At 34.8% G+C, this 13141-nt stretch overlaps 1 protein-coding gene across 20 annotated transcripts in view; it reads right to left on the reverse strand.

Moving 5' to 3' along the window:
• The window catches only part of NBEA (neurobeachin), a 460574-nt gene that overhangs the window by 306508 nt on the left and 140925 nt on the right, over positions 1-13141 (reverse strand). For 16 of the 20 annotated variants that reach the window (XM_085555247.1, XM_085555257.1, XM_085555238.1 and 13 more), the window contains exons 23-25: positions 11204-11421; positions 9548-9701; positions 1573-1596 (exon numbers count right to left, since the gene is read on the reverse strand). In XM_085555247.1, the coding sequence (XP_085411373.1) occupies positions 1573-1596; positions 9548-9701; positions 11204-11421 (396 nt within the window). The remainder of the gene's footprint in view (positions 1-1572; positions 1597-9547; positions 9702-11203; positions 11422-13141) is intronic. The other 4 variants (XM_085555249.1, XM_085555204.1, XM_015851986.3 and 1 more) reach the window with 1 other exon arrangement.

The following is a 13141-nucleotide window of genomic DNA, read 5'->3' on the forward strand; positions in this document are numbered from 1 at the left end:
CCCTCACTATAGCAATGGGGAGGGAGTTAAAAATGTGACCAGGTACACAGCATGCAGCTTACATTTCCCAGAAAAAGACCATTTCTTTTCTAATGTAATGGTATGTTCTCCTTAATGGAAATCCACAGAAAAATGTGAAATAAGCTCATTATTTCTGAAATCTAAAAAGGGGTCATGTTTTTCTCCAAGAAGATATTTTGATGTCTAGAGTCATGTTTTCAAAAGTATTCAGATGTCTAATAGCACAGATGAGTGAGCAAACATTATGTTTAATTAACAACAGAATTGAAAACTGGACTTAGCGGTTGACATGGTTCACATAGATATGTCTAAACAGTATCTTAAAAATTGTCTGCAAATGGCACATTGTTCTTGATTGCCATCAAGATTTCAGATGGCTTTTAAAATACAGTTTGGTCACTTGGAAAAGCATCACTTCTGTTGTGTTTGCCACTTCTACTGCACTTGCTTAGAAGCAAATATGAAAGAAATACAACACACATTTTATGCCATTACAGACATTTAAGAAGAAAAATAAGTATTTCTAAAAAATGACTATACTTATACATGATCTACTTTTTAGAACAGCTTAGAGTAAAACATGAAGACAGCAAACTGTGCCAAACAGTATTAAGCAAAAAATGTTTTTAAACATGTAGGATATTACATGGCATGTGTCATCACAATGTTAGATAACACTTCATTTAATTTCTCCTAAGGATGTAACATGTCTGTTACAGGAGTGATTTGGGAAATGCTGTCATCTGTCTGATCTGCCCAATGAAATCAGACAAATGGTAAAGTGACAGCTCCCAGGACTATTTCCAGCCTCTCTCCTTTATCCAGGTCTCCCTCCTTGGTGTGCACAGTATTCCAACATTCTGGAAAAATAAGTTACTGTTCTTGGTAAGAGACTGGAACGTTGTTTCTAAAAGCACTCATTCACAGAAAATAGACCTGATAAAATCTATAGCAGTCTGTTAGAAAAAAAAATCATAGGTGATTACAGAAACTCGAACTTTGAACTCATGCTTGAAATAGCATCAGGTTTGCTAGCAACCAGCTGACTGCTTGCTGAAAAACTTACTATTAGCTCTACTTATTAAAACAGTACATTCATACTCTAATAGCGTTTAAAATAAGTTCAATTGTTATCAAGCTGCTTTCAAGTTCTAGCAATATTTTAGACTGGAGTAGCATAAGAAGACTTAAGAAAGGGAACTTATCACCACCTCCTGTCTAAGCAGGATAGTTCAAGAGTAATAACAAGTTTCCTATACAATTACACATTCAGGGCCTAAAGATTCCTAAAGATTTCTTTTTCTACTGAGAATCACATTTATAACTTACACTAGCTCACAAACCTCCCTCTGTTTGGTCCTCCAGCTAAATGCCATACATGACAATGCATTAAGTTACTGTGTGAAAACACGTCAGGAGAATTTAATAAATATATCCAATATATTCTTACTCACATCCTACTACTGACATAGGAAAATAACAATAAAAGAAGCCAAAATGCTAAATGATCAAAACCAAGCTATTTTTGAAAGTGCAAAAACTGAAACTTACAGTGGCAATACTAACCTTAGAACCCTGGACATGCAACAGACAAAACAGACAACAGATCACAACAATAAAAGAAAAAGAAAATTATTTAAGTTAACTAAAAAAATACAATGCAAAATTGAAACAAATTAGTATCTTGGAATTATACATTTGTTCGATTGATTATTAAAACAGCATTTCAGCATTTCAGTTCAGCATGAATATTTGAAAATAAACACTTTTAGAGATAGCTATGTACAAGGAAAGAAAAGCTGTAAAACGTGCATTATTACAGATTTCATGTAAACACTGGTTCTTCCAAACCAATGTATATATTTTATAAATTATATATACATAGAACAATTTCATGACGCAGTGTAAATCAAAGTAATGTTTTCACTGATTATGTAGAAATAAAATGAGCATTTTAGAACGACCCATTCAACTGAAATATAATAAAGCAGTTAATCTTTGTATGAGGAGGTTAGTAAGTATAAAATGTTCTAACAAAATAATCATAAATCAGAATAAGCAAACTGGTTCATGCATAATGCTCTTCCTTTGAAGCAACACAAGACAGTTCAATTTATATATATATATAAATATGTACACACACACACATATATATACATATATATTACACTTGGGTCTAATTTCTTCAATCTGAACCAACACAATGGTGGATATGTGAGTGCTTTTGAACCAACTGTAAAACAATAAAGATTCACCAAGCCTCAAGTCTGAGTTAGTCTTCAAATACCAATCTTCAGAACTGAACTAATATGTTATTTTTTTTATGTTTCAGTTTTGGGTAGAAGCACTTTCTTTTTGCAATGGGCTAGGAAGTCATCCTTAAGTGTCCTCTAGGTGTGTTTGAAAAAAGAGGAAAACTTATTTTAAGTAAATATTTTTTTCATCTAAATAGTGCAAATATCTCATCTGGCAGAAAGAACAACAAGTGGAAACAAACTAATCTTTTACTCTTGAAACAGAAGATACCACACTCAGAAACCTTTCAAATACAGCTTCCACTTCTGTACCTAGATTGACAGTCAACTTGTTTCTATTTTTGCATTATTGCTAGCTTATAATTGCTAGTCAACACACCAAACACACATGAAAATATATCATTTGTCTTTACTTCTCATATTTAATAATGTCTTTAAATGTTTGAGTCCTCTAGACAGCTGCTTATATAACATCAGCAGTCCTCAGTTCACAATTAAGAGCTACAGTTTGAGATACTGAAATAGTGAATTAAAATTCTAGACATACTAGAATAAATTGGAAAAAACACTAATTTCAAGGGGTCTGGAAATTTACTCTCAGTTGTCACGGTTACTTTAGCTCCACAGATTTATTTCTTCTGACATACTCCTTGAATCTTTGTCACAACTGCTATTCTTGCAATAAGCAATGGTTGCATCAAATTTCTAGCTTGTACACAAAATTTATTATCTTGCAATGAGCTGCCATTAACAGAAACCATCTTCTGCAAACCTTCTTCCTTAAAGATCTCAAATATGCTCACTTAATACTTCTGTAGCATGTCTCCCTTTCAGCTGTAATTAAAAGTAGCTCTCAAAGAACATCCTCACAAAAGCAAGGAAACAACAAATCAATATTTTATATTTTATCACCTCTCTCTAATATACTCTATTTCAATAGGCAAGACATTTGAAATCTACAGCAGAACAAACTCTAGTTTATACTGTAAAGCAACAAACCCAGTTTTACTTTTTTGCTAATATTTGCTTTCATTTAATTTCAGTTCACATGTATAATTCACCATCCTTGGAAGCGTTCAAGGCCAGGTTGGATGGGGCCCTGGGCAAACTGATCTAGAAATTATGGAAGTTTGGTGGCCCTGCCAGACAGGGGGGTTGGAACTTCATGATCCTTGAGGTCCCTTCCAGCCCAAGTCATTCTATGATTCAATGATTCACATCCCTTTAAAAACACCAGCAGATGAAGCCAGTCCTTGCACAGACTCTGAGATAGAAGACATATATATTTGAAAGCGAAGGAAATGCAGAAATGTGGGAATAGTTTATAGTGAATTACAGAATTTCCATGCAAATGCATGATTTTCACTCTGCTTGATTCAGTCATAGATCAGTGTATCTTGGTTTGTTTTCACTGACAATGCATTTGATTATGTACATGAAAACAGTTCTTCCTTTTTTCTTCCTATTTGTATTTCATGCCACTGAGTCATGGCTTTCTTCCAATTTGCCTAGTATATAACAGGTTGGAAGAGAGCAAGGCAGAAGGTAGATTTCTGTTGTAAGTATTCAATAACAAATAAATTCCTGCATTAAAATTTACCACTACTTTCACCTCACCTAGAAACTACAAATCCTAAATGCACAAAGGAAAAAGTCTTTTTGAAACAGAAAATTTCCCAAAGTATTTTAAGTATTGTTGTTGCAGCAAGAGATAGAACACAACACAGAACATGTCTTGCACAAAAGCAAAAATATATAAATAAGTAAATAAATTAAAAAATCCACAATTCCTCTAATATTTTGAAAGTAATTTTTCTACACTTAGCTCTTGGTTATTTTCTGTTAAAACTCTAATTAATTCAAGCATCCAGAATACAGTGTTTATTTTACTAGTGAGAAATAAGTGAAATGTCTTTAAAAAAAATAAGAAAGAGATGCAGTGAGGCATATTTATCATAAATTATAAGTAGGATTTTTGAGAAGAGAGGTGCTCAGGACTTTTAAAGAACTAGCAGCCCAGAATAAGGTTATACCTGAGCTCAGACTGACATACTGGAGGTCATGGAACTGATGGGACCAGGAGATCAGGTAAATGCTCTGTGCTTTTGTCTGTCATTTTCACCAATAGAAAATATGCAAGCTATCTCATAAAAAGAGGGGGGATTCAGCTGCAGGTTAATCTTCATCAAAATCTATGGAGCTTATGCAGATTTGGTTGACTATCCACAGGATGTCTACATCAGAGATAGACAAATTATTTGTTTTATTGAGATCTTCATTGGCTAGAAATCTAGTATATATACAAAATGTTTCAACAGATACCTACATTTACCTTAATCCCTTCCTGAATTTCATCATTTTTTATCATTCTAAATTAAAGATTATGTGGGATGTCTCTTACTGTTTGCTTTGTAGCACCCTTGCCTTTGCATATCATTATTCCATACTGAAAAAATGCAATAAGTGCTTCATGCCACAAATAAAACTCACTAGTAGCAAATTAATAAGAATTACTTCTGTAAGTATTTAACACAGACCCAAAAGGCTTTCTGTGGGAATATTTGAGAGTCACCCATCATGGGGGTAAGCAAGGATGAAATGAGTTAATTCCTGTTAATAAACTGAATAGAGGTATTCTACAGGATCTACAAACTGGGAAGGATTGTCACACCCTGTTTCAAACAAGAAAGCTTCATGGAATAAAGACATACAGAATCAGAGGTAAAGACAGACAGAAATACTAAAGAAGATGAAGACTCAGTAGATTCAATTATATACACAAAGTTATAGGACTCAAGCCTACAAAGTCATAAGTGATAGGGAGATGAAAAAAAAAATGTGAATAAGGTCTCCTTTCATAGTATAGTTTGCAAGGCATGTAGTGATTTTGTAATTTTCAAGCAAGTTTAAAAAACAAAAAAAAAGAAGTACTTCAAAGGTTATATAATTGTCAGACTTGATGCCATAGGATATTACAGAGGTTAAAGGAGTAAGTAGCTTCAAAACAGATTAGATAAACTCTAGAAGGATAAATTCCTCAGTTGTTATTAAATGTGACATCGTAGACAGAATCACAGAATCACAGGAGTTGGAAGAGACCTCCAGAGATCATCTAGTCCAACCTCCTGCTAAAGCAGATGCCCTGCAATAGGCTACACAGGAATTTCCTGTGTTCCAGTTAATTACATCAATGATCACCTTTTCCCCTGAAACATGTACACTTTTTATGTTTTATAGTTTGTGCATCGTGTTTTCCTCAGCAGTCTGAGATAATTTTGTTTTCTAGTCATTTACAGTAATTTTCAGTCATGCAAAAATACCATAAAATAATAAAAAATGGCTTTTCCCAGATATGTAAAGACATCCATTAATTCTGAAGTGGTTTCTTTAATAAAACAAAATTTTTAATAAAACAAATTTTTGCTTAAGTCATTTTTGTGTGGCAAATCTTAGGATACATTCATATAAAGCAAAAAAAAAAAAAAAAAAATCTGGATGATTTTAGCAGCTGAACCATTGAGACTAAATGCAGAAAGATAGGAAGATTGTTGCCTGAATAGCACAGCCTGGAGTCACCTTTTTGCTCCATCATACAGGATAGACATGGGCATACTGAAGAGAGCCCAACAATGGGACATGAAGATGATGAAGGCAATGGAGCACCTCTCTTAGCATGAAAGGCTGAGAGAGCTGTGACTGGAAAATATGAGGCTCACAAGGAATTTCATCAATGCACATAAATCCCTGAAGAAAGGGTGCCAAGAGGAAGGAACCAGGCTCTGTCAGTAGTGCCAAGTGCCAGGACAAGAGGCCATGGGCACTAACTTCTCTCTGAATACCTGGAGCATTTCTGTGCTGTGTAGATGATGGACCACTGGCACAGGCTGTCAAGAGGCTGTGGAACCTCCTTGTGTATCTTCCAGAGACCTGGGCACCCTGCACCCTTGCTGGAGCAGAGGCTGAGCCAGGTGTCCTCCAGAGGTCCCTAATGATCTCAGTCAGTCTGTGATGCTTTCAATAGGTGATGGAGAAAGAGTATTTGTCTTTCTTCCCTTGAGAATTTCTCAGGCAGATAATGACACTGTTAAACCTGATATAAGTATTTTTATGTAGAGTTATATAAATCTTCTAGTTTCAGACTTCTCTCTTCCAATTAGCAGCTTCTGGGAGGAGGACAGTGAGACAGTCTTTTGTAACTGACTGCAAGCACTGGACTATTATGCCCTCTTACAATCAAGAAGAAATACATTCCTTGACACCACATCTGTCATTTTCTCCACATCAATTCAAAGATACAAAAGAAATAGAAGACTGAGAATCTGTATGAAACTTTTAATTGATATGATGGACATCCAGAAGAAATCCAAATAGCATCAAGTCTCTTTGTAACTATCATCCAGAATAATAGTAAAGAAAGAAGAAGGATGTGCTGGGCTATTTGTGTCTCTCACAATTATTACTGAATCCATTTTCACACTAACATTTATAGACAGGCAATAATGGAATAGAGTGGAGTAGAATGAAATGAAAGACTCTTTCTAGATGGACAGGACTATGAAATCATCACCTAAGCTGTAAATTATTTTGAGGTTAAGTTCATGGAATCCTCAGAGTTGGAATGGGCCTTTGAAGGCCATCTAGTCCAACTCCCCTGCAATGAACAGGGACGTGCACAGCTAAATCAGGTTGCCCAGGATCTGATCCAGCCTCTCTTTGAAAGTTTCCAGGGACAGGGCATCAACCACAGAATCACTGGGCAGCCTGTTTCAGTGTCTCACCACTCTCACTGTAAAAGACATTGTCCATATATCCAACAGAAATCCACCATCTTTAAGCCTGGAGACATTTCCCCTTGTTCTATCACCACAGACCCTGCTAAAGATTCTGTCCCCTTCTTTCCTGTAGCTCCCCCTTAGATGCTGAAAGGTCACTCTCAAGACACCTCAAAGGCCCTCTCTTCTCTAGGCTGAACATTTTTGTGGCCCTCCTCTGGATGTACTCCAACAGGTATATGTCTGTCCTATACTGAGGACTCCACATCTGAATGCAGTTCTCCAAGTGAGGCCTCAGAAGCACAGAGTAGATGGGCAGGATCACCTCCATCAACCTGTTGACCACGCTTCTTTTCACGCAGCCCAAGACACAGTTGGTTTTCTGGGGTGCTAGGACACATTGCTGGCTCATGTCCAGCTTCCCATCCACCAGTACCACCAGGTCCTTTTTGGTAGGGCTGTCCTCAATCCTTTCATCCTCCAGCTTGTATTGGTAATGGGAATTGACTTAACAATGTGCAAGATCTTGCATTTGGATTTGATGAACCTCTTGAGGTTCACCTGGGCCCACTGCTCAAGCCTGTCTAGGTTCCTTTTGATGACATCCCATCATTCTGGGGTGTCAATCACACACTTGGAATCATCAGCAAACTTGCTGAGGGTGCCCTTGATCCCACTGTCTATATCACTGATGAAGATATTAAAGGGCACTGGTCCCAGCACTGACCCCTGAAGGACACCACTCAACACTGATCTCCATTCAGACATTGAATCACTGACCATCACTATTTGGACTCGAGTCAGTTGGTGATTGGATAAAAAGTAGTTTTACTTGGCTGTTTTATTTTTGGTTTTTTTTGGTTTATTTCACACAGTAGGATTATTTCAGCTTAAAACCAGCTAATGACCTTTCAATTAATTAGTGTATATCAGAATTTACTTTTACTGTCCTAAACAGATGGCTAAATTAAGCATTTAAGTGGAGAAATATATACATAATAATAATTCCTAAATGTAATCTTCTATATTAATGTATGAAAATCACTGCTATTGCTGCAAGACAGTGAGAACATCCACTATTTTAACAAATTGCCATGTAGTAGATAAACTTGTACCATATATGTAAACATACACACAGACAAAGTATCCAGAATAAACTAAATAGTGAATTGTGAAATTATTACTCTATAGAAGGGATCTACATAAACCAAGACAAAAAAAAACTGAAAGCACTGAGACTATTCAATGGAATGACAGCCTAATTCATGCTGTGCTTGCCTAATGTGTATTTTTAATATAAAAGATGGGAAAGAAAACATCTTCAATTTCAAATGATGTCTAAAAATTTATTTTTAAAAATATCTCCCTGTGACCTTTTATCCGAAGTACAAAATTTATCTTAAGGTGTGAGGGTGTGCATTGTTATACATGCCAACATTCCCTAAGAGGTAACACTTGCAAAATCTTTTATTGAGTAATCTCAGTGTCACTGATGCGACTACAGACAACATATTAAAGTCTTTCCTGACTGTCTTGTGTTTTTGCTAATAGCAAGTAATTAGCTAAAAATGAAAATAGTGCAGAAATAGCATTTAGCCTTTGAAAATCACGTTGATGTTTAGTCAGTAAATACATTCATATTGTTTAATAAAATAGGGCAAAACATTTTTTGTCTGTTTGTTTTTGTTAACTAACTAGAAATAATATGAGAGGCAAAATAATCTCCGTTGCTGAATGACTATAACAAGAGATTAAGCTGGTGTTACAAAATTACATTGGCAGCCCTCAGTGCTTACTAACCACTTCATAGAAACCTCTTTGTTCCTCCTCTGCTTCATTTTCTCCCCTTTCAAAGATTGATACTAGCTGCAAATGGATATAGGATGTTCAGGTAACACGTTTAGTATGAAAGAGATGTAAGGCTACTCTACCTGCCTGAGCTGTGCTCACCTAAGAACTCACAACTTAGTAAGAACATAACAGTGAATAGAAACATCACTATTTTAAGACAAAATTAAAAGAAAAACTCACAAGGTTGTTAACTACTGAAAGTAGAAGTAAAGAGAAGGAAGGGGGTGATTTCTAGTGTCATTTGGCATGCAAATATGGTGGCCATGCAATACAGGTTTATGAATATCAATGACTAACAATCATGAAGTGTGTAATTTTCTTAGAATAGCCATGATTTGTAACCATGGTAATAATGGTCTTCTCCTTCAAATAAAATATTTAATACACATGAAATATTAATATTCTTACTTAGTACTACTTCCCTTATTAAAATTAACATTGTAAGTGAAAATTATGACAAAAACTATAGACATTGCATGTATTGAAGCTTAATCAATATAAGATTCAATTTTTATTTATTTATTTATTGAAAGGAATTAGTGGATAGTGGAGAGAATTCCCTAAAGAAACAAATCTAGCTGCAAACAGTAGTTTATACTACTAACAATGATTTTTAATATGACCACTAGGTGGAAATATTGTACTTACAGTTGGGGATGTGGCTGCAGACAGCAATGGCAAAATTCCTCCACAAGCAATAATAATATTGTCTACCATCTGGGAAATGAGGTGTATTGTGTTGTGTACAAAAATAATATTTTCATTGCTATTGACAAAGTCCATCACTGACTTTGTGGAGTGACTGCAAGAACATACACACAAAAAAGGATAGATTAAAACCAAATAATTAGAAAGTTCAGTCAGACTTATTATAAGAACACCAAAGTTTCTCTGTTATCAAAGAAGATCCTTATCTACATGATTTTTCATGCAAATTGTCAAAAATATAAACAGGACTAGTCTAGTGGACAAACTGAATGGTCCCTAATTTCACGCTAGGATTTGTTTCAAATTCACAGCTGAGAAGAACAGTTCAAAATTGTTTATTCCCATAATGGAATACTTTCATTCAGATGCAGTTCTACTGAAAGCAAAATGATTATTTCTTCAGTGTGAAGATTATTATTCAGCTGTTTAACAGAATTCAACATTTCATACCAGTGCCATCTAAAGTAGCCCTGAGAATACCTAATGAAGTTAGGTAGGAGCTTTCGTCCATGACTTTTTTCTAAACTGTAATTTGAAAAGGCTAATCTGTTAGAGTGTCACTGATTGAAGAAACCTGCTGACAGTGATTTAAGGCATAAAACCAATGATCTGGTAATATTTTGACTTAGTATAAATTTTATTAACTAATATTAACTTAAGCATTAGATAAAACTTTGCAAGACAGATATGCTAATACTATTATCTGTAATGTTAACAAGTCCACATTGGTGAGAAACTGTCTCATGAAACAGTTCTCCCCCAAAATACAAAAAGTTGCCTGAAAATACTGAAGAATACTCAGCCTATTCACAGTATGCTGTTTGCCAAAACAATCTTTTGCCATCCAGAAAACAAAAATTAAAAGCTTCAATTGAAAACATGCAAAATAAAATGTTCGCTTCCAAGTGTCACATAAGCAGAAAGAATAAAGAAAAGTATTTTATAAAAAAAAAATAAATTCAAGTCCTTATTCCCTAATGACTGCCACAGAACAGTTAATCAAACTAGAAACTGAATACAGTATATATAGGTCCTTTGATACAAATAGTAAAGTTTTCTGAAAATGAATTATTCTGTTCTGAGATTATACAGTGTCTACCATACTTAAGGGCAACTTAAGGGCACTGGCAACAAGAAGTGTCTGATAAAGTGTGTGAAAGCTAGAAAATCATATTGTTGTCATTTGAAGTAATATAGCCACAATAACTAACTACAACCAGAAGCTGGCATGTAAAATAAAATTATCAACTACAAAAAGTGATCCCTAAGAAAAATTTATAGGACAGAGCTTTCATTTATAAGATTTGCAGGTAGAGAAGCTCTAGTTCTAAACATATGCTGAGATAGCAGCTCAGTTTAGTCAGGTGTATATGAATTACACAGTCTCTGAAGAAAATGGATACTGTACCCATGATAAAGAGATGTTATAAGGTATGAAGGAGTGAAAAGAGCAGATAAAAGATATAGTAGAGCACTTAAGCTTAAGCCAACTCTATCCTTTCCCATTATCATAGTAACATCCACTTTATGACACATCTAATTTTTCCTTGTTGACAGAAACATAAAACAGGATTTAAACAAGAAGTAATCATCTACCTTCTCCACACATGTACATCTGTTTCTAGTGCAAAAAGCAAGTCTGTCAGGAGACGCTGGTGCATGGGAGACCACTTAAACTCTGGAATACGAAACATAGTTGTGCGTGGACCTGGACTAAACTGTCGCCGCTGCTCTTCTGTCATTGGCATCCCTCTAAATCCCAAGTCAACACGTAAATCCCGGTCTTGCTGTGTGACAGATCGACCTTGTACCGCCTATATTAACAAGAAGTTCAGAACTTATGTTATGTTTCTGTAATATGTTTCCAAATAGATCACAGACTTTGAGAAAGGATGGACTAATGTTGAACTCAAGCCCATGTAACAGCAGATACTTATAATTCAGCATAGATACTATCATTCACTAAAGCTGCCATTCCAAATCAATCAGCACTGCACTGCCATGGCTCGCCTTCCTTTCAGCTACTCACTGATGTTTTTTTATTCACATTCTTTGCTTGAAATATCACAGAAAAGACCAACTAGAGCATGTACAAGGTCAGCAGTTACAAAACACTGTCATATGAAACAACTGTTATTTTATGCAGCTGGCACAATTTCCCCTGAATATTTGACTCGAAACATGAACAAACTACACAGTGGTGGCTTCAAGATACCAGTGTACTTAAAGGCATACAGTACATCATTTTCTAAGATTAATTTATTCATCTGGTATTTCTAGCAGAATAATTAGATAATAAAATCTACTCTTCAAAACATAGTTTTGACAATTTTGTAACATTTTGCTAATAGTTTCTAACATTCTTTAGATTCTCTCAGCAGGTAGGAGATGTAGATTTTATGACATTTGTTTCCTGCATTCAGGTTGACTCATTAGGACTATCTACTTGGCCAGTCTTAAAAACAAACCAAACAGTGTTTTCAGTGGTGATTACACTGTTAATAACTTTTTTTTTTTGAGGAAACTATTTAAAAGAGATATTATTTGCTTAAACAAATTCATTGCAGTTTATCAAGGATTTTTGTGGGAAATAAATGCAATTTAAGTAACGAATTGAGAATCAAGGCAGGTAAATAAGTTTCAGAGTTGTGCTTTGGAAGTGTACTCAGTTTCTACACAGTCTGCAAATCCAAATGATCTGTCAGAAATTTTCTGTCAATGTAAGGGTGAAGCATTTTGAAAACATTTCCATTTTCCTATCCTACAATGTTTTTATAAAAGTTCATTATGATTTACATATAATTTTAATCCTAACTTCTAGTTATAGGCTTGAGGACTTTTTATAATTCAAGTATCATAGGCAGAATTCATTGAAGAGGCTAAAGGACAGAACAGCCATAAGGTTACACAAACAGAATGTTTGATAGTAGTATGAAATCATTAAAGACATCTTAGTAACTCAGAGTTCATTTGTGTATATCACTGCAGAGTAAATGAATGTTTTCAGTTACTTTTTACTCTGTAATAAAAATTAAAAAAAAAATAAAAAAATATTCAGAATAAAAACTATCCACTCCTTTTTCTTGTTCTTCTCCATTCTCTCACATTTATCAGTTAGAATGTTATTAACAGTCTTAACTTTACCACAACAAATAAGTACCTATCAATCTTCCTATCAAGAATTTTCAGGACTTGTTCTTTATTACACAGAATACTTCCAAACAAAGAAATATCTACATGATGCTTGATATTCTCTTCTTGATGTGATAAGGAATTTTATAGTTCTGAAAAATGCTTTCAAGATAACTCTCTGCTTTTCTTATAATTGCTACCTAGGGAAAGTTTTGAGGTCTATTTGCTCTCCTGTTCAGAAGAAAAGTTATTTCAATAGAAGAGAAACTGAGAGGAGAAAGATTTTAGAACTCGCTAGTCAGAGTAACCAGTAATAAGTTTCAGTGCAACTCTGAAACTCTTTGTGATTATACAGTACATATTATACAGCACCAAGTAAAGAAGTTTTTGTAATGGATGTTC

This window comes from Coturnix japonica, chromosome 1 (genome assembly GCF_054131305.1).
Source record: "Coturnix japonica strain WE chromosome 1, WE-NBRP24, whole genome shotgun sequence".
Taxonomy (NCBI): domain Eukaryota; kingdom Metazoa; phylum Chordata; class Aves; order Galliformes; family Phasianidae; genus Coturnix; species Coturnix japonica.